The sequence below is a fragment of the Sphaerodactylus townsendi genome, linkage group LG03 (assembly GCF_021028975.2).
Source record: "Sphaerodactylus townsendi isolate TG3544 linkage group LG03, MPM_Stown_v2.3, whole genome shotgun sequence".
NCBI lineage: Eukaryota > Metazoa > Chordata > Lepidosauria > Squamata > Sphaerodactylidae > Sphaerodactylus > Sphaerodactylus townsendi.
Genome location: NC_059427.1, coordinates 50,701,625 through 50,722,495, shown reverse-complemented (window position 1 = coordinate 50,722,495; position 20,871 = coordinate 50,701,625). Strand labels below are relative to the sequence as shown.

The 20,871-nt window shown below is 43.8% G+C and overlaps 1 protein-coding gene across 1 annotated transcript in view; it reads left to right on the top strand.

Annotated features, from left to right (window-relative positions):
• Positions 1-20,871, top strand: part of PLXNA1 (plexin A1) — a 515,790-nt gene that overhangs the window by 84,752 nt on the left and 410,167 nt on the right. The window contains 1 exon segment of the mRNA XM_048489929.1: positions 8,190-8,372. Within this exon segment, the coding sequence (XP_048345886.1) occupies positions 8,190-8,372 (183 nt within the window).

The window sequence follows — 20,871 nt, the reverse complement described above, 5'->3', positions numbered from 1 at the left end:
CCTCCTCATCCTGTCTGAGCACCAACAGCTAGGCCTGCCTCAGCAGCCAAAGGGAACACACACACTGCTTGTGAAGCAACAGAAATTTCACCAGCATTCCTGTCTCCTCCTAATACCTTAGAGTGGGGAAATGAGTCTGAACTCTAGCACTCACACAGGGCACGTCAAGGGATATTTGCAATGAGGAACATTTTGGTTAACAAGCAGATTGGGGAAGAAAACATCAGTTTTGTGGGAGAGAAAAAGACTGAGGATGAAGGAAGAGGAACTGCCCAAACTTTTTAAGCCTGCGGGCGCATTTGAAATTTTGACACTGGATGGTGGGTGCAACCACAAAATAGCCAACACTGGAGGTGGAGTTAACCACAAAATCTCGGGAAGTGAGGTCATGCATAAGAGTAACTCTTCCACTCTTCTTTCAGGCAGAAGCCGTGTTTAACAAAATACTTTTAAAAATGAACGTATTGTTTAAAAATATTTTCTTGTATATGCACCACTTACCTTTCATCACACAGTAAAAATCCTTATGCTGTGGTGTATGTATATTTGCACCAACTGAACACAAATTGATTCCATTCCTCATATTAATAGTGCTACATGTCTTCTTTTGCATAGTTTGTTCTGTGTCTGTTAGATGTGCAGAGAGATAGAGTCTTTGTTAGTTTCATAATGATATCATAAGAGTATGAGAATCCAGTCCCTGGGTATTCTCATCTTTCATCACTCTTGCCATGCTATATCAGTGACAGCTGGATCTTAGAACCAACGTTGGCTTCTCAATTTTGGAAAAACTTCTCTTATACCCAGGCCTTCCACGCCCCTCCTCCCTTACCTGGAATTTTTAACAGGCTCAAGACTTTGTGGAGGCCCGACCCCTGCATGGCTGGCTGAAAAAGATGAGAGCAGGAGGAAACACTTCAAAGCAGCAGGCTGAAAAATATTTTTTTCAACTGGCTGTTTTGCTGTCAGAAAAAAGTAAAGTGGAGGGGGCCGCAGAGGGAGGCACCCCCGACCCCTCCCCCCTCCCCCCTCCCCAGCCAGGCTGCTTTTTCACCTGGCAAAGCAGCAGGCTGAAAAAGCTTTTTTCCAGCCAGCTGCTTTGCTGGCAGAAAAAGGTAAGGAGCCGTGGGGGGAGGAGCCGTGGGGGGAGCCATTTTGCCCTGGGCGCCATTTTTTCACCCTACGTCTCTTATGCATGCATGTATGTATTTACTTTATATCTAGCCTTTCTCCCCATTGGGCTAATTCCCTCCTCCATTTTATCATCACAACCTCCTTGTGAAGTAGATCAGTCTGAGGGTGTGTGACTGGCCTAGACAAGCTCCCTAAGTTGGAAGACTGAGAACTTCAACCTGAATCTTCCAGATCTTTTTCTGGCACTGCATCTTCTACACCACACTGGCTTTCTTTAGAAACACAGTCACCGAAAGCACACATCATCACAACCATGTAATGGAAATGGCACTCACAATTTTTCAGTGGGTTCCAAACTTTTAAAAATTTGCAGTGAAGGATGGGTGTGCATATGTGGGACACATCTAACTTAAATGTATGCATATTTTCGAACACTTGTAAAAATGTGCTTGCTGATGGTAGGTAGGTGAAAGCTTATGTTTGAGCATTTTCTACTGGAGCACCAGACTCCATGAACACAGCTCACTCATTTTCTCAGTATTGTACTGAGAAATTTTCTCTATCAGTAGCTGGAGGGTTTGCTGTTATTGTGAGAAGATGTCCAGGTATGGTGTTTTCCTTAATAACGTATGCATGTTCAACTGCTTTTTAGGGCTTGAACAGAATTTACTAGTATTAGACTTTAGGGTTTGGATTTATGCCTCCCCTTTCTCTCCTGTAAGGTGTCTCAACGCAGCTTACAAACTCCTTTCCTCTCCTCACAACAGATACCTTGTGATATAGATGGGGCTGAGAGAGTTCTGAGAGAACTGTGAGTGACCCAAGGTCACCCAGCAGGCTTCATGTGGAGGAGCAGGGAAACAAATCTAGTTCACCAGATAAGAGTCTGCCACTTATGTGGAAGAGTGGAGAATCAAACCCGATTCTCCAGATTAGAGTCTACTACCCTTAACCACTCTACCATGCTGGCTCTCATAATGAGATGATAAGGATATGAGAAGCACTCTGATCTGGATGGCCCAGATTAGTCTGATCATATCAGATCTCAGAAGTTAAACAGGGTCAGTCCAGGCTAATAGCTGAATGGAAGATCACCAAGAAATACTAGGGTTACTGTGTAGGATTGTTATGCAATGGCAAACGACTTGTTAATCTCTTACCTTGAAAATCCTGCTGGGTTGCCCTAAGCCAGCTGTGAATTGAAGGCACTTTACACACACAGAAGTGAGAACCATTGACCTCCTGCCATTTATTTTGGATAGCAGTTGGACTTGATTGAGTGATGGCTTGAGAGAATTGCCCTATGGTTGCTTCTTTTGCCTGGCTTCTGGCTATTATTTGAAGGTTTTGTTTGTTTCCTTTGGAAAAACCTTTTCCTTGCTTTATGAATGCAAGGGAATGTTTAACCCAAAGATAGCAGTCTGATTCTGGCAAACCAACTATGGGAAAACTACCTCTGCTACTTCTACTGTGCTGATACCTATGAGAGCTGTGACTGGTCCAAAAGGTAGGTACAGATGCCTACAAGAACTTCAACTCATAACCAAGTGCTACCACATTTGCTCTAAATGAAACCTCTTCCTGTTGTACCTTATTCCACATCCTTTTGGGCATAACATAGTGACAGAGATAACATTCTGAGAGTTCTGATTGTCTTATAGGTTGGAATTTGACCTCTTGCTCCTGAAAAGAATGTTCAGGATTGTGTTTCTTCCATGGCCTCTCCTTCCGGATCAACAAATCAAAGAGACAAGCTAGTCTTAAGAATTTCTTCTCTAACAGCTATTCTGTCCCTCCCCTGTCAAGGTTCCAGCTCAAAGAGAGAGTATTTATCTCCTCATCTTGACAGACCATATAAATTGCCCCTCCCCATTCCTCTCCTCCTCACTCCTCTGGAGTTCAAAAATATGCTCATCTTGGGGTCCAGGTTCTTTTTGGTTCTGCTACTGCCTCAGCTGTGAGGCGAGCAAATCTAAGGTGCAACTAATGAGATTGTTTCACTTGACTAGAAAAGTCTCTGAGCCAGCCGAAGGCATCTGGAACCATCAGGGTATGGCAGGAGACATAGACTGACAGGAGAAAGTGCATGTCTGAGAAAAAAAACACCAGGGGGTGGGGGAGGCAGCCAGCTAATTTAAGCGACCCTTCCTGGGAAATATAACATGGATCTGGAAAGACAGCCTAAGCAAACATTGTAAAACAGGGCTGGGGACGACATTGTCTTCCTCACTCAGGCAACTAGCCACAGAACTGCATGTTAGATTAGAAAAAATCTAGTGTATGTGGATGCATGTACACAAAGGGGCCTAAAGGAAGTCAATCCTGCTCCCTTTGTGTGTTCAGTAATATCAAGCCATAGCAACTTTCTAGCAGCATTGATTTGTTTATCTTATGCAGTTACATTGAATTGGGACCACATCTCAATCACATAGATAACATCCCCCTGGCAGTGGGTCCAGATCCTCCCAACTACACTGAGAAATGATCAGCATCCTGGTATGGGCAGACAACCATCTGCTATGTGTCTTGGCAGAGCATAACCAGGGATCCTGCAAATTCTTGGTGGATTGGCTGAGCCAGGAGACCCTAGAGGAAATTGAGTAGTCTTTGCATCCCACGGTATTTTGGCAAGTCATGGAGAGGTTCAGGCCATCAACAGTGAACCTGCTTGCCTCAGGCCAAAATCACCAACTTCCCTGGTTCTTCTCCCTTTACCATCACTCTCAAATTGAAAATGTGTATATCTTGACCTCACCCTGGCCACAGTACATCTGTCCTCCACAAGGTACTGCAGAAGATCAGGAAATCAGGCAGTGGTCACCCTAATTGCTCCAGAGTGGTTCTGCAGGCCTTGGTTTGTGGCCCTGGTGGAACTGTTAACCGAAAAACTGTGGAGATTGCCTCTATACTTGGACCTCCTCCAACAGGGCCCTGTATGGTATCCAGATCCAGGCTGGTTCCATCTGACTGCCTGGTTATTGAGAGGTACTGGTTAACAGCCTTTGGTTATGAGCCTGCTGTAATAGAGAACATCATTGCCAGTAAAAGACCTTCTATGCTACGCATATACAATGCCTTCTTCATATGGCACCATCGTAAGAAGGTTGACCCTCTCCACCACGCCTTGGGCAACTATTGGGTTTCTTACAAGATGGAGTCAGTCACAACTTAAAAGAATCTACCCTCAATGCCAAGTTGTGGTCATCACCACAGTCGTACTTCCCTCCATAGCAGGATTACCTATTTCTAAGCATCCACACATCTTTCTCAAAGGGGTCAGCAAAGGGGTCAGCAATACTCACCTCCCCGCTGATCTGTAGATTCCTTACCTGGAGGCTTAACATGGTTCTACCTGCACTCACTAAGCTGCCTTTTAAGCCATTAAGGGAAGTTGCAATCAAGTGGCCGAGGATGAAGGTTTTATTTCTTACTGCCATTATGTTGGTCAGAAGATTGTCCAAAATGGGAACACTCTTGGCCCAGAAGGGTGTCTGTATTCTTCAAAAAGACAAGGTTGTCTTTCCATTGAAAACAAGAAATATACCTTCCATCTTTCCGTCCAAATCCAAAGCACCTGAAAGAGTGGTCGTGGCACATCTTGAACCTTTGGAGGGCTGAGACATATGGAGCATACGAGAAAGATGGACTTCCTCTTTATTCCCTAACAGCACCAAATAAGGCAAAATCATGTCCAGGGCAGCCATTAGTTATACCATCAAATAGTGCATTGCCCAGTCATACCTAGCAAACATCGCCCAGGCATACCTCCAGAGGGCATCACTTCTCATTCTATGGAATGCCAAGCCTCAGTTGAGGAAAATCTGCAAGGGTGCTACGTGGGTATCAGCTTCCAGATTCATTAGGCTCTATAAAATAAACTCTTGGGCTTCATCTGATTCAGTTTTTGGTTGCTGAGTGCTACACAGCAGCTGGTGGAAAAACAATAGACCTTCCCAAAGTGCTACAGAGGTGCCACTTTTGGACAATCTGTACTTTGAAGATGCCCTCCCCCTCAGAAAGAGAACAGAACCTTGGATATTCACTGTGAAGGTTTCTTCTTCTCTGAAGTCAGGAGGGCATCTTGGCCTATCCTGAGTACATAAATCTCAGGGAGGAAGAACAAAATGTCTACAGGATTGAGATCAAGTGGACTGTCAATTAGTACTAAAAAAATAAGGAAGAAGAAAAAAGGAACGTTCTTCGCCAGCCCTGCTTTGACTGAGTCTTTTTCTCCTGACCCTTTCGAAGGATCTTTCTTCCTGACTCTGTTCACTTTTTTGTAGTTGTCTTGTTGTTTCTACTTTCTGACCATTGTCAAGTTGTTTTTGTCATTTGTTAAGCTCTTCTTGCTCAGAAAGTTTTTACTCTGAGCTTCAACAGCCAATAGAGGGCCAACAAGCAGAAGTTTAGTTGTGCCTCCCTGAGGAATGGGTGGGAATACCCCATACTCTGATGATGCCCTCCTTAGCTCAGTGTATCCAAGGTTATGTTTTGTTTGCACTGCAAATAGCAGTCCTTTGTCAGTGCTAGTTAAGAGAGTTTCTAGGTGAAATGAAATTAGTCTATACCTGGACAACCTCCCAGGTATACCAGGAATCTGGTTTAAAACTGCCATCTTTCCCTGCTTTGGCATTTGTAGCCAGCATGGAATTATCAACTCACCTTTCCTTATGCGATGTGGAGTCCATACTGTCCTGATGCATGGCTTTCTGTAAATACGTACAAAACACAGGTCATGCTATGCTTACCACTTGTTACTAGTATGACAAGCATGGCTGGACAAGCCTTACTTATTTGCCATTCCCTCTGGGGGTAGTTTGCTAAAAGAGCACTCTCTGAAACGAGTGAATATGAAGCTATTTCTGTCTTTCCTCACTCCTTCAATGCTTGTCAACTGTTTTGTGAATAGGGTGCAGTTTATCCACTGTTGAATTGTGCCTCTGTCTGAAACAGAGTGTGGGAGCTGTTCAGCATCTGTGTAGAGTGCTTAGCTGCTTAGGACAGGATGTGGCAAATGTTGACCAGAAATTGCAGAAAGCAGTGTGTATGGGCAGATTCTGTAGTGATTGTGTGTGTGTGTGTACAGCTTGCGTGTGCGCGTGTACAGCCTGTTACAGTCAGTGAATTACAACATTCCCTACTTACAAGTGACCTGGGTGGGGGGAGAATTGGCAATTACACAGGTGTGTGGAATTGTATAGCGTCATTCCCCTTGGGTCCTGTAGCACAGATGCTAAGAGCTGTGCAAGGAATCCTTGGGACTATAATAAAAGCCAGACTAACTCTGACTACTACTACATTCCTCCATCTGAGAACACTGCTTCAGTGGTCTTTTGCACGTAGTCTTTGTGTTCTGACAGAACATATCTGATCTCTGAAACTGTATATCTTTGTCTTCCCTCTGTTACTCTTCCTTTCTTGTTCCGTGGCTATCAGATTGTAAGCCATTCTGGCAAGGGCTGACCTATTTCATTCTCTGCACATTCTTCATTCTTCTTACTAAAGAATGATGTATAGAAATAATGTGACGCTGTTTTGTTCCTGTTGGCAGTCAGATTTCCCTAGTCAAAGAAGGCCAGTGTCTTTTATGGCTTGGACCACCTGAACGAGGATGAATTAGTTGAGAGAGGTGCTGATCGTACCAACCAGATTTTTTTTTACTTTTCTTCCCATTTGATCACATTAAGGCCAACTTTTGTTCTATCAGATGAGCCAATGATGGGTTGATTGCATTAGCAACCTTCCTCTCCCTGTATCCTATTCCACTGCATGAATATTCTTCGTACTGATTACTCTGTAAACTGCTGAAGAAAGCAGCAAAATGGCCAGGCAGTCATTTTTTAAAGTGCTTCTTCCTGTGAATGCAGAATTTATTACCACTTACCCTAATTCTTTGTTCTTATACTCTTTCAATGGATGGTTCTTTAAAAGAGTGCTGACCCCACATACCTGCTAATTCTTTCACTTCTCCATAGGGCTGAACAATGGGAAGCAAAAGTGGTCCCCGGTGAGCTGTATTGCTATGATTTCTGCTATTTTCTGTCTCTGCTTTCCTGAGCCCCATTCCAGGGCTGGTGTTTTACACTGGAAGTGGAGATTCAACTACTCCTATTTTCCCCGGTGTTCACTTATATTTTCCCTTGGTTAGCTAGCCTTGTGGAGCAGGAGGAAATCAATGTAACATTCAGGCATGCTGACCCGCCCCCTACACTCAGGGCCTTCCATCTACATCCTAATTATGCCTAAAATATAGGCCTCGTTTTTGCATTATTTTAACTATGTAAGTGAATTCGGCTTAGGTAAAATGGAAAGATAATGCGTAGTCTAATTTTCTAATGCCACTTGTGAAAGAAAAGCAGGACTATGCTGGAAGAACATTAAACCAATTGCTGTGTCTGAAGCATGTTTCCATTATGTATGCACAGTTAAAAAGAAGAAAAAATAACCTTCACATATTATAGGGCATAGGCCAGTGTGTGATCAATTTTAATATGTAGTTGTTCCGTAGTCATGCATGAATCGGACCATTGGTGCATTTATCTCTGCATAAATTTATGATGCTGGGCTGTTGATTTTTATGGTAGAAACTTAAGATACAGGATCTTCAGAGATATAAATTTCTTCTGTTTTAGTTTCATTCCTTCACTTTTGTTGTAGTCAGCAACCATCTTCCTTTTCCACTCCTTTGGAAAGGAAAATTTGAATAAGTGATGGAAACTTTGAATGAGTTTGTGTGACGTGTAATAGTCATCCATAATATATGTGAAATTTAGGGATATTTTTAAAGCACCGTTGGAATGAGAGGGTGCCCGTGGGCCATTGGGGAAATTTGGGAAGGAATGGAGTGAGGGGTCCACCTTCCTTGTCCAGTGGCTCTCTGATTCCTAAAGAGACATCATCTGCTCTAGAAAGCAAAAACTTCCTGCTTGTGTCATTTGTGATGAACTTGCAGATTTCTAGGGCTCGTTCTCGTTAGCGGTCATTTACACTGTGTGCTGGAATACTGTCAAATAGCTAATCTCTCTGTCTTTCCTCATTGCTTTTCTCTCTAACAGCCTCTGCAAATCGATGACAATTTCTGTGGACAGGATTTTAACCAACCATTGGGTGGGACGGTCACCATTGAAGGTGTGCCACTGTTTGTGGACAAGGAAGATGGCATGACATCGGTAGCTGCTTATGACTACCGCGGGCACACTGTTGTTTTTGCTGGAACGAGAAGAGGCAAGATCAAAAAGGTAGGTTACCCCTTTGCTATCGCAATAACTTTGCAGGTTTCTGTCCTTCAGCCGTGGTGTGCTTTAGAGGTTAAAGCCAGAGATCAGAAAGATGGAATGGAAAGGGCAGAGGTTTCCTTCCACTCACTTCCTTAATGACTTTTGAAACTATTTCCGATGGAAGAATTTGGCCTTGAACAACTCTTACATGTGTTTCTAGTATCCTTTCTACGTAAGTGTTCTTTCAGAAGAAGCATTGGCCTTCACGTACTCCTGGAGCAATGCTATTGCAAAGCAGGGATCTTTTTAAAATGCACCATGTATTTTTTTGCTAGTACCTGATTGCTTTTCTTCATGTCTTTGAGAACTATGCAGGAAGTCTCCTGGGATAAATGGCAAATAGAGAATCCAGCTAGTCTGTTTTAAGAATCTGCAGAGGGTAGATTTCATTTTTTTTAGTTGCTTCAGCAGTTGTTCTGACCCATCATTTATGCTCTGTCTTGTTCCGACCATCATTCATCCTCTGTCTGTCTTTGTCATAAGTTGCCTCACCATTTCCCTCCTTGTATCTGCAACACTGCTACACTCTGCTGACTGTGTTATATCAAGCAGGCACATCTTGGGGGAAATCCCTGTGGACAAAGGCTCTGCTCTTTCAACAAGAAGAACCAAATAACTCTATAACTGAACATGAACAAATATCTGTCTTGGAGGCTGCAGAATATGGTGGTATTGATGATTTAAACCATATGTGGATCCAAGGGAGAGGGAGGGTCATCCTCCTCCAGCTACACAAAAGTTTCTTGTTGGTGATGATTAAAAAATATCTGTGAGCCTCTTCCTCAGTATCTCCACAGGGCATGGATTTCCTGTTTTCATAACATCATTCCTATAATTACATCTGGATATTCGTTATGTAAACACAGCCAGTTTTGACTGCGTTTTCAACCAAGCAAATTTGTATATAGGACCTTGGAATGCTGCTGGAAGTACCCAGCCTAGTAGGGGGTTCCTCTTAAGCCAAGAAATGCTGATTTCATGATCCGAACTAAAGAAGGCTCTGAAATTTTGAGTCATTTTTGCTTTTTACCTTTTTTTTCTGAGTTAGGCTTCCAGGTTTCCAAAATTACAAATATTTTCTTATACACGGACTAGTTTACCTTCTTGTGAATATAAATGCAGAAGGGAACATATATGGTGGCTTATTGTAGAAGTGTTAGCTTTGAACATATTAATTGCTTGGGAAAGTCTTTTTTTAATGCAAAGTAACAAAAATAAGGATGTAATGAGGATGTGATAAATATTTCTGGGAATTGATTATGTAACACTAAGTGTGGCTTGACACAGCTTTTATCAGGTGTGTCCTAGCTGCCTAGTGCATTTGACATTTAGATATCGTCATCTAGTAACTGAACAACTTCCTGTCAGCATTCTTACGTTGAAATTAATTTAAAAATAACAACATTCAGTAATTGTTTCATATATCTCCTCTCACTGAAATCATGTGGGTAAGGAGATTAAAATACTGCACTTGACCTTCCCAAAATCTTTCTGTCCATCTAGGCAGCTTCTGAATAGTATGTGTTCCACTAAGCCTTTGTTCTTCCCTTTTTGTGTTGGTGTTTTGTTGGCTTTTGTCTTGTTTGTCTTTCTTGCTGATGTTTACAATTCATGTCATTTTGTGTCATTTATGTATTTCATGTTGTTTTTACAAAATTTTATGCAACTGATCCAAAACTCCACATGGCCTGTAAATGTGGTGCAGTGTCTAATGGCATAGCATTAATTTTTTATATATTGTGTGTCCAGCTAAGCCACACTATGTGCTTCTCAGATTGCTGAATACCCTCCTCTGCCTATAAAACGAGATCCCTGCCTGCCTTTGGCAGGAAGGATACCTGGGGTAAAGAGCACAGTCCCTGGACATGGCTTCATTTTCAGGGCTATTTGGATGATCCTGCAGCTGGGACCATGTTTCCCATTGAGACCAGTGAAAATAAATAATACAGTAACAGAAAGAAATGCACATGGCCGCAATTAAGAAAAAGACCAAACTTTTAAAAATGGCTCATATCTAATGTACATTTTATGATTTGTATTTAAAAACACGTGTTTGTTGTATTCCTTTTGCATTCTTAGTTATATCCTATGATTAAGAAGATTGTTGTGTGTGGTGACACCATTGAACTGTGTTTTAGAAGTCCAGTTTAGAATAGGACTGATCAGTACATTTCTTCATGAATGTACTAATGCATAAACATTATTTGGTCACCGTTCTGTGACTTTACGATATGCTAGTGACATGATTCTCATTTTATGAATGAAGAAACAGACACAATAACTTGCACAAGGTCACATTCCTTATTTTAAATATAGCCAGAGCAAGAATCTGCTGTTCATGTCTTCTGTTTCTCACTGAATGTGTTGTCCTTTTATATCTCGGTGCACAGAGAGATGGAATGTTCCTCACACTGAACTTGCTGTTTCTCTTTTCTTGGAGTCATCTGTCTGGGAGCAGTGTTTGCCTGCTGTAAGAAAACTGGGATTTACTTCTGTAGACATGAGAATAAACAAGATGTTGATTCTAGTTCAGTGGCTCCAGAATGCAGTGTCTGGCCCTAGTTCAAGCAAAAGGGTCATTTTAGGAAATATGGTTGATGTGGGGTAGACCCTGTGTGAGTAGAGAAGGGCCCCTTTGTGGATTAGACTGAGTTTCTCTTGTACAACTTTGTCTTTAGTGCTCTCTAGCTGATCATGAGAGAAGCTGTGGAGCCTCAAGTTTTTGATATGCCTTTTGTAACACTACAGATACATAAGTATTGAGTTCGACATGAACACCTGCGCCCTTTTACAACCAATGATCTTCTTGGCCAGCTCTGTTACGAAGATGGGAGTAAATACTTTTTTGTCTGTAGGGATTTAATGTCATAACAGAGAAAGCTCCCATAATATTCACAATATTCAATTTGTCAGAAGAAACGGATAAGTTCATATGTGGGTATGTAGTACGCTGCTTTGACCTGGATAGCCCAAGCTAGCCCAATTTTGTCAGATCTCAGAAGCTAAGCTGGGTTGGCCCTGACTAGTGTTTGGATGGAAATACCAGGATAATGGTACAGAAACAGGCAGTGGCAAGCCACTTCTGTTAAACTCTTTCCTTGAAAACCCTATGGGTCACCTGTGACTTGACGGTACTTTCTACCACCATGTAGTGAGTTAATAGTGTCTTACTTGATATGCTTGGCTGATACATTTTTGAGGAAACTGAAAATAGTTTGAGGCAGGCATTGCTTCTTACAGCATGTACATACATTTCAATTGCCCAGTACAGTTCTGGTTAAAGAGGTTTTTAGAACAGAAATGTTCCAATGTTTATCAGTCAGTTTTCTCTGTCCCTACTGTAATGACTTCTTCTGTGTGGTACAGCTAAGAAAGGGCAGCTGATGTGGTACATGAAGAACCCCAACTGATGAAGGGATGTATTGGGTCAGAATACAGACCAGCAGAAAGTGGCCTCATAGTTTGCAGTCGTCATTCAGAAATAGTACCATGTCCTTGATATGAACTGCCATACCGCAGTATTGATTATAACAGGTATAACTTGGAGCATCTATGAGGAGTGACTGTGAAGAGTATCTGCTTTTGCCTAGCTTTATTCTGTTTGTTGTCTGTAATGCTTGATTGGACTTGATTTTTTTCATGAGTTACACTTTTCCTATATAGAAATAATTTCTGGTAGGGAAATATGTATAAGGGCTGAAGTATGGTGTAAGTATTTTTCCCCAAAGAGGACTTTTTCTCCCTCTCCCCAAATATTAGAATTTGAGGGCACCCATGATGAGCAGTAGATTCAGAATGGACAAAAGGAAACACTTCTTTACATAATGAGTGATTAATATGTGGAATTCACTGCCAGAGATTGTAGTTATGGCCAAAGGTATAGACAGTTTTAAAAGGGGATTGAATCAATTAGACAGGTTTATGGAGGATACGTCATGCTGACTAAAGGGAACCTCCATGCTCAGAGGAAGGCAATGTCAGGGGAAGGCCTCAAGCATTATGCCCTGTTGTTGGACCACCAGAGGAACTGGTTGGCCCCTGTGTGAGACAGGATGGTGGTCTAGATGGACCACTGGTCTGCTCCAGCAGAGTTTTTCTTATGTGCCACTGCAAATACTTGGAATGAGCAGCTGCTAAGGTACAGAAAAAGCATAATGAATAGAGGACCCTCAAGGAGCTCCCAAGCATTACAAAAAATGAAGAGAATTTTTCAGTGGTAGGACCACTGTGTTCTTTATATGGGGAAGCTGGACCTAGTTGACAGTTAGTCAGTTATAGTTAAGGTTAGCACCAGGCTTTCAGTGTCTCTGGTCAGTCATGTTCCTGGGAGACTTTTCATTCCCTTTCTAGCATTAACATCTGTTCTTGGTTCTTGGTATTTCCTGCCTTCTCCCTCTGATCAAAGCAGGCTGTGGAATAGTTGATGACCTCTAGCCCAAATGGACTGTGAGCGGTTGTTAGGGATTTGGTTTTTACTGCCACACAAGCTGAGGCCGTTTATGCACGGCCTCCGGTAAGCTACGCCCGGCGAGAGTTTAAGCGTGAGGGCGGGACTCTTTCGCACGCGAGGCGTCTCGCGAGCGAAGCGAGGGGGAGGCCGGCAGAAGGCTCCGTGCGGAGCCGCCTGTTCCCCCTCCTCCCTCCCACTTACCGTGGCCCTTCTGCTTGTGGCCTGCGAGGAAAACCATGCGCCCGCTTATATCCGACCCCTGGAAGTCCGAGGAGGACGATGTGGGCGGGGCTTGCGACGCCCCGCAGAATTTCTTGAAGGACACGGTAAGTGGAAGGAAGGTAGGGGGGAACATTCTTCTTGACGGGCCCGGTTAAGCGCACCGCATCGCAGGGAAGACGCTTCCTCTAACAACAACCCTTTAAAGGGTTATTTGTTTAGAGCAACCTGAAGGCAGCCCTGCGCGGGAGGGAAGCGCTGATCCAGATGCGCCCACGCTGCTGCGTTGCAGCAGCGGCGCCTGTGCGAACGGCGGCCTGGGGGCGGCGTTTTTACCGCCCCCAGGCCGTCGTATTTGGGCCGTGCATAAACGGCCTGAGAGAAGATGTCGGAAGACATCCATATCCCTCTCTGATCGATACATGGTCTGAAGTAACTAGTGTCTTGTTTCTACCAGCCTCTCTTCCTCTTATTTCAAATTGCAGGTTTTAAATAGTTCTCTGCTGGTTCAGTTGGATGTGAGTGTGTAGAGGAAGTGTGGGAGGAGGTTTGATGAAACCATTGAGACGGTGTGCTACGCATCCAGTTATTTATCCCTGGTGATTGCTGATGATTGCTTTTTGTCTGGCAAATTTTCCCCTGAGGTGGCAGCTTGTCCTCTTCTTATGTGCTTTCTATATTCTGCCTGTTCATGTAACTTTTCCCATCTTGTGCTCACTCCCTGCCAATTTGTTAGCCTTCCTGGCAGGACAGAGGAAGCAAATTTCAGCAAAAAGATGCAGCAGCTTCTGATTTTTATTGAGTCGCTAGGGGAAAAAACAGATATAGCTCTAGGTATATCTGCTGTTGTGCACCTAATACTCTCCGGTTACAATATAGTTCATGTAGAGGCAAGTAGCCCTGCCTTCTGATAATGTCCAGTTGTATTACTAGTGAATATCCATATGCAAGACCCCATGGTGGCCAACTCTGCTCTGCACATTGAATACATAGGTCAGAACTGCAGAAAAAACAATTGCTGCTAACCTGCCTTCCATTGAGGACCTGTATACTGCACGGGTCAAAAAAAGGGCTGTGAAAATATTTACTGACCCCTCGCATCCTGGACATAAACTGTTTCAACTCTTACCCTCTAAACGTCGCTACAGAGCACTGCACACCAAGACAACTAGACATAAGAACAGTTTTTTCCCGAATGCCATCACTCTGTTAAACAAATAATTCCCTCGATAATGTCAAACTATTTATTATATATTTATTATATAATTACTGCACTACTTTTTTCATCATTCCTATTACCCATCTCCTCCCAATTATGACTGTATGACTATAGCCTGTGCTGACATTTCATTTTATTTTATGATTTTACATTTTATGTTTTTATTACTATTGATTGTTTCCTGATTGCTTACTAGACCTATATGACAATCATTAAGTGCTGTACCTTATGATTCTTGACAAATGTATTTTCTTTTATGTACACTGAGAGCATATGCACCGGAGACAAATTCCTTGTGTGTCCAATCACACTTGGCCAATAAAGATTCTATTCTATTCTATTCTATTCTGTGGCTGTGCTGGGGAGACACATGATTGGGATACCAGCTCCCAGCTCTTGGTGGTGTGCAATTGACATCGAAGCCATCAGTCAAGAGCCTGGGCACGATCCTGGATGCCTCCTTTCCCATGGAGACTCAGGTCATAAACATGGTCAAACTGGCATTCTTCTAGCTACTCCAGGTTAGGTAACTAGTACCCTACCTGTCCCACTCTCACCTAGCCACAGGGATCCATGAAATGATCACATCCAGGCTGGATTACTTTAGCTCACGGTACACAGGACTTGAGATTGATCTGGAAACTTCAACTGGTGCAAAATGTGACTGCCTGGGTCATTACTGGGATGCTGTGGAGGGCCTCTACCAGCTGCATTGGCTCCAGGTGGAGGAGCAAATCAGGTTCAAGGTTCTAGTATTAATATTTAAAGCCCTGAAGTCAGGGACTTTCTTATCTGTGAGACCACCTCTTCCCATAATCCCCCCCAAAGAGCATTATGCTCATCAAACGACTTACTGGAGATCCCTAGCCTGAAACGTGTCCAGCTGTCCTTGACTAGAGCCAGAGCCTTTTCAGTTCTGGCCCCAGCCTGGTGGAATGCTGTCTTTAGCAAGGCCAGGACCCTGTGGGACTGATTGCAATTCCACAGGGCCTGTAAGATAGAACTGTTCTGCCATGCCTATGATTAAGGACAACAATATTTTTTTCCAACTTAGCTGTCCTCCTTCACTTCTCTCCTCCCCTTCCCCGTTGTTTACTGATCTTGTTGATATGTTAGGTATGGAGAGAGCATTGCAATCTAAATTGCCCCCCCCCCATCCCTTTATGGGCTATGATATTTTAAGGAGCCAGATCTATTATTCTGTTGTTTTATTGTTTGTTTGTGTGTTGATGTATTTTTGTTGATATGTTTATTATTGATGTTCGCCTCTCTGGCCCTGTAGTGACAGGGGAGAGCAGTAGTATGGAAGTTTGAGAAATGAAATAATAATAAATAAAATAAAAATTTCAGCATCAGTGGAAAACTTGAGTTTTGGTTCATTTTGCAAAGTTATCAAAATCCCCACATTCTAAAGGATGTCCACAGACTTGCATATAGGCAGACATGGGGAAAAAAGGGAGCTGAAGAATTGCAGGGTGTTGGTAGAAAGCAATGGGATTTAGCTGCCTTTGCTGCTGCAACAGTGCTGGATAGGAGCTTAGCCCTGCTGAAGTGTGTGTATATCACTGCACAGTGGCCTGCGTCCCCTGCTGTAACCTTGAAGTGTGAGTGTGGAGAGCTTGCGTGGTGCCATTGAGAGCACCAGCTTCCTTCAGCAAGGGCTGTCTGACTGGGCTTGACTGATGGGAGAAATGCTGTCTCAGCAGTTATCTGATCCTCCTAGGGAGCCTGGTGCAATCAGACCCTGCCTCTGGCTTTCTCTGCAGCCACAACAGGAAAATAGTTCTTCCAACCTACCTCCTCCTTGCCCTCCCCAAGGTATGGATTGATTTGGTGGTGGTGGGGGAGAGCTGTTGAGCTAGGAAGATGCATGAATTGAGAATGCTCTCTCTGCAGACTTGGTAGATGGAGGGAACAGCTGGAACTTTTAGGCGGGATAAGACCAAGAATTTTGGAGAGATTGTGGCTTGGGAAAATTGGGAGCTGTAGGAAGGACTCTGTGTGTAGGACTGGAATTTTGATTTCCTAGGGGGTTGTAATCCTTGCTTGCTTTTGAAATCCAGACACCATCACCACCCATTCTTTTATTTAAATGCACTAACAGAGGTTTAATTTAAATAAGTTGCCATAGGTTCCTGCAGGGGGAATGTGGGGATCAGGAATTGTGTGTGAACTTTGTGTAGGGCAGCATGTGCTTGGCAGGCCTGGTCAGAGCAGAACCAGAAGAGGAATAGCATGCATACTGCTTCCCCAAAGCCCATCTGCCCTGCTCTGTGTCCGGGCCATGGTTCTTAGTCCCTCCACTTCCGAGCAATAAAAGTTGTGCTAGCATTTCCCTTTGTCCCCTTGGCCAAAGGCTGAGCCTGGCATTGTGTAGCCGGAAAATCTGCTTCCCTGCTCAGGTTTCTGTCCTTCCCTAAAAGGAGGTGGTGCAGATGCAGTTCTTGAAAAGGAATGTAAGGCTAGAGGGGTGGCTGGGCTGAAAGCATTTTGCCTGTCCACTTCTTCCACATGCTCAACAAATGGCCAAGTTGCCTAATGGAATGCTGACCCTCTGTCCTGTGCGATCCAAACGGAAGACCAATATGCTGTTGGATCCGGAGCTATTAGAGACGTGCTTGGTTTTAGTGCTGTGGTTTTAATTCCCCTCAGAAATTGGGCAGTGGAAGCATGTGATCTAGGCTCTCGTTCTCAAAAGGTAACTGTGAAGAATAAGGGTAACAGGTGGAAGAACCCCCAGCTGAGTTCTTTGTCATGGCTTTATGCTTCTTAAAAGGCAAGTTGTGATTTGGCAAATATTCTTACTAAACATGCTTAAACACCTCCTTGCATCAGGGTGGCATTTTGTGATGACGGGTGCTGAATATTCGGCTGGCATGGAAAAGTCTTGAGTGGGGAATTGCCTGGCCTGCATCTGCACCCATTCTATCCCTGTTGTATGCCACCTCCGGTTGAGTAAACAGAATGAGATGGCATTTGAAGAAATAAGGGGGCGGGGAAGCCTTCCACACTTGCTTGTTGGGCGATTCTGAGGCTGACTGTTGAATAGCTGCTCTGGGGAGGAACTTGATTTCCCTACTGCACTTGTGCCAAAGTGATGGAACTAAAGTTGCCTACCAGAGCTGCCCTGCTCAACATTTGGGTCATGCAATGTCCAGTAGGAATTGGAACAGCTGATCCAAGGCTTGATTCAAGTGTATGGCATGGCTCTCAAATATAATACATCAGCACTAAAGCTCTAGAAAACTGGAGGGTGCAGATCTCCTGGGATGCTGCCCCTTCTATTCTTTCCAAGTCCTGCATTGCTTGGGAAGCAGGGAGGAGGGCAGAGAGGGCTCGATCCTCAGCTAGCAGAAAGGGCCCAATCCTCCATGTCCGTGGCCCCCTCCTTGCATTCCAAGCCATGCAGGACTTGGGAAGCACAGAAGGCGCAATGATCCTGCACACAAGACTCAGCTAGCTGAACCCTGCATGGAGGATTGAGCCCTCTCTGCCCCCCTCCCTGTTTTCCAATCTGCACAGACTTGGGAAGTGCAGAAGGGGCAACAATCCTTCATTGGATTGCAAGGAGCAGCAGTGGTATAGTGGTTATGAGCAGGTACACTCTAATCTGGAGTCCGGGTTTGATTCCCCACTCTGCCACTTGAGCTGTGGAAGCTTATCTGGAGAACTAGATTAGCCTGTGCACTCCAACACATGCCAGCTGGGTGACCTTGGGCTAGTCACAGCTTTTCGAAGCTCTCTCAGCCCCATTCACCTGACAGGGTGTTTGTTGTGGGGGAGGGGAAAGAGAAAGGAGATTGTAAGCCCTTTGAGTCTCCTTGAAGGAAAGGGGCGTATAAATCCAAACTCCTCCTCCTCCTCCTCCTTTTTCATTATCATCATCATCAGGTGGGGCTCAGCTAACTGAGCCCTGCATGGAGGATCAGGCCCTCTCTGGCCCTGCTTCCTGCTGGACGCTGCTTGTTCTTTGGGGATGGGGAGGGTGGAGGGGGCTGGGTGTGCTGGTACTGGGCCAGGCAGGAGGGCACTTTGCTGCGGCTGCCCCACTGGCCCTGTTCCTTCTTTGGGGAGGAGGGAAGGCCAGCAGGAGACTGAAACACCGGGCCCTGATGAATTCCGTGGCAATTGGCTGGCAATGAGTCATCACCACTTGTTCCATCCTTAGGCAGTTATGTTTAAGGTGTGTCTAAGGATTTGTCTAGTGAAAATGTTCACCTCCAAAGTTCTCAATGTGCCCCATCCCTAGGGGAGTAGGACCCAAGTTCCTTGGCCTCAGATAACTAATGATGTTAGTGATCACAGAATTTGAGAAAGCAACTCCAGGCCACCAACTTTTCTGTCTTGGGTCTGGATCCCTCTCAAAATAGACTTTCCAATGAACTTCCAACACACTGGTTTGTTACTTACAAATCTTCTGAGCTAGTTGTATCACAAGGAAAATGAGCTTGGGAGGATCCTTGCATTAAGGACTGGAAATGTTATGACTTAATGTAGGATTTAACAGAGCTCAGCTTTAAGACCTGCTTTTGATTCTAGACATGCGATGCCATGACAAAGAAGAATGTCTCTTTCCCTCCCAATTAAGAAGCAACCCTTTTCCACTGAAACAGGCCTTTCAGGAGCCCAGCTATGCCATGGTTTTTGGGTCTCCCAGCAACATTCAGGGAAAGAGGCTGTGTTTATGACCTCATGAGTTGTCTTTTTAGCACATCTGGAGAAATCCTACTCCTTGTGTTGCCTGATGGACGAGAATTTTGCTTCCTGCCTCTGTCTGTGCACTATTGAAGTCTGAAAGGGAAGAAAGGCGAGCCTTCTCTAGAAAAACTGCTGAAAGAAAATTCTGAACGCAAGTCCTTGTACTATGATGAGGGCCCCTCAGAGTTTAAGCCCCTCGTGGACAGCAGGCTCTTCTCTCCACGCTAAGCTGTCCCTCTGCGCTTGTCCAGGGTGCCAGATGCAAACAGAGATCTCCATTGTCCTGGGGATGGTCACTGTGGGCTTAGTCTTGTTTGCAGCGCTTCCCTAGACATGCCTTGAACAGTTGCTTCTCAGAGGATGGGCTGCCAGCCAACACCTGTTGTAGCTGGAGCCTCACCCCAACCTGCCCTTCCTCATCCTGTTTTTTCTGGCACCCCCCTTTCCCACCCTCTCTATTTCCCTTGTGCCTGTTTCTGTCTTGACCCTGGGAGGTGGATTGTCTTGATTGCTTCTGTAATCACTTGGCAATTTTGGACTCTAAAATCTGGGAGGAAGATGAGGGAAGTCAACGTGGGGAAGGCCAAAGGAGAATAATCTCACAGTGTGCTCTTTTTGGTTCTCTGTCAAAGTTAAATGTTTTGAAATATGCATGCTCCTGTATGTACGGCTAGTGACAGTTGAAAACTGGTGTGGCATATGTGAGTCCTTTAACATCTTTTACCAGTCTAGTTTAATCATCCACATTTTTAGACAAGTGGCACTTAAAACATCAAGACACCAACAGACTGGAAATTTCCAGCAGCAAATAAAAGAATTTCATCCACTTCACTGACCTACTCCCTCATGTCCTTAATAAGTAGGATTTCTCTGTTTAAAAGTTTTATAGAAAAAGTCATTCCTTTCTTTTTAACATAACACTGTGTGGTATTGAAGTGCTCCAGGATTTCCCCCCACTCTTTCTGAGGGCTGCAGAGTCCGACCTTTCTGAGGAATGTGGAGGTGACATGATCATTCTTTCCCATTCTTTCCCCTGCCAATTACCCCTCCTTCCCAAGCATTTAAGAGCATTCTTTTAAGAACTCGTGAGAAGTGTGTTCAGAATAACAGTCATTAGGAGCTGATGCTCTTTTTACCAGTCTAGAAATGTACTGCATTACAAAAATATTTTACAAAATATTTTTTCAGAAGCTTCAGCACATTCCTGTCTTGCATTCTATATCCGTGTGCCTTCTTTGTCTTAAAGAAATGCTTTAATAAGTATAGTAGACACAGCCTGTACTCTAAAACTTGCAGCAATAAAACCTAAGCAATCTCTCCTGCAGAAGTGTGAAATTTGGTACATAGCTGTACCAAAGACTCAAAGATAAAAGACTCAATCTGTAGTCCAGCATGACATATAACTGCACTTGAGGAAAAATGTGAATGAACTTGGCTTGTTTCTGGGTTTGTACACTTTCCTTCACTTTCCTTCTTGTGCTGAGTTTTACAGTTAAACACTGACTATGATTATCCATAATGTACTAATGCAAGTATGTGGGTTAGCTGAAGTTAATGCAGCCATAGAAACCCTGCTGTTTTTCAGGTAAATAGCATGTGTGCTAGGACTTTTAGCATACTAAACAAAATGGAGAGGGAAGACTGAACAATGCTCCAATTCAGCTTTTTAATTAGACAGTTATCTATATGTTTTGGAAATAGTGGCTCTTAATCAATAAAGACAGGGAGACTTCAGTTGGAGGAAAAAATAATCTGGAAGCTTTCACTAGGTAATACCACCATAATTTGGCTGATATTAATTCTTTGTTTTGTGTATCAACTAAAGTTAACCTCCAATATTGTTAATAAAAGGACTATTGAATTTTTTTTTTTTT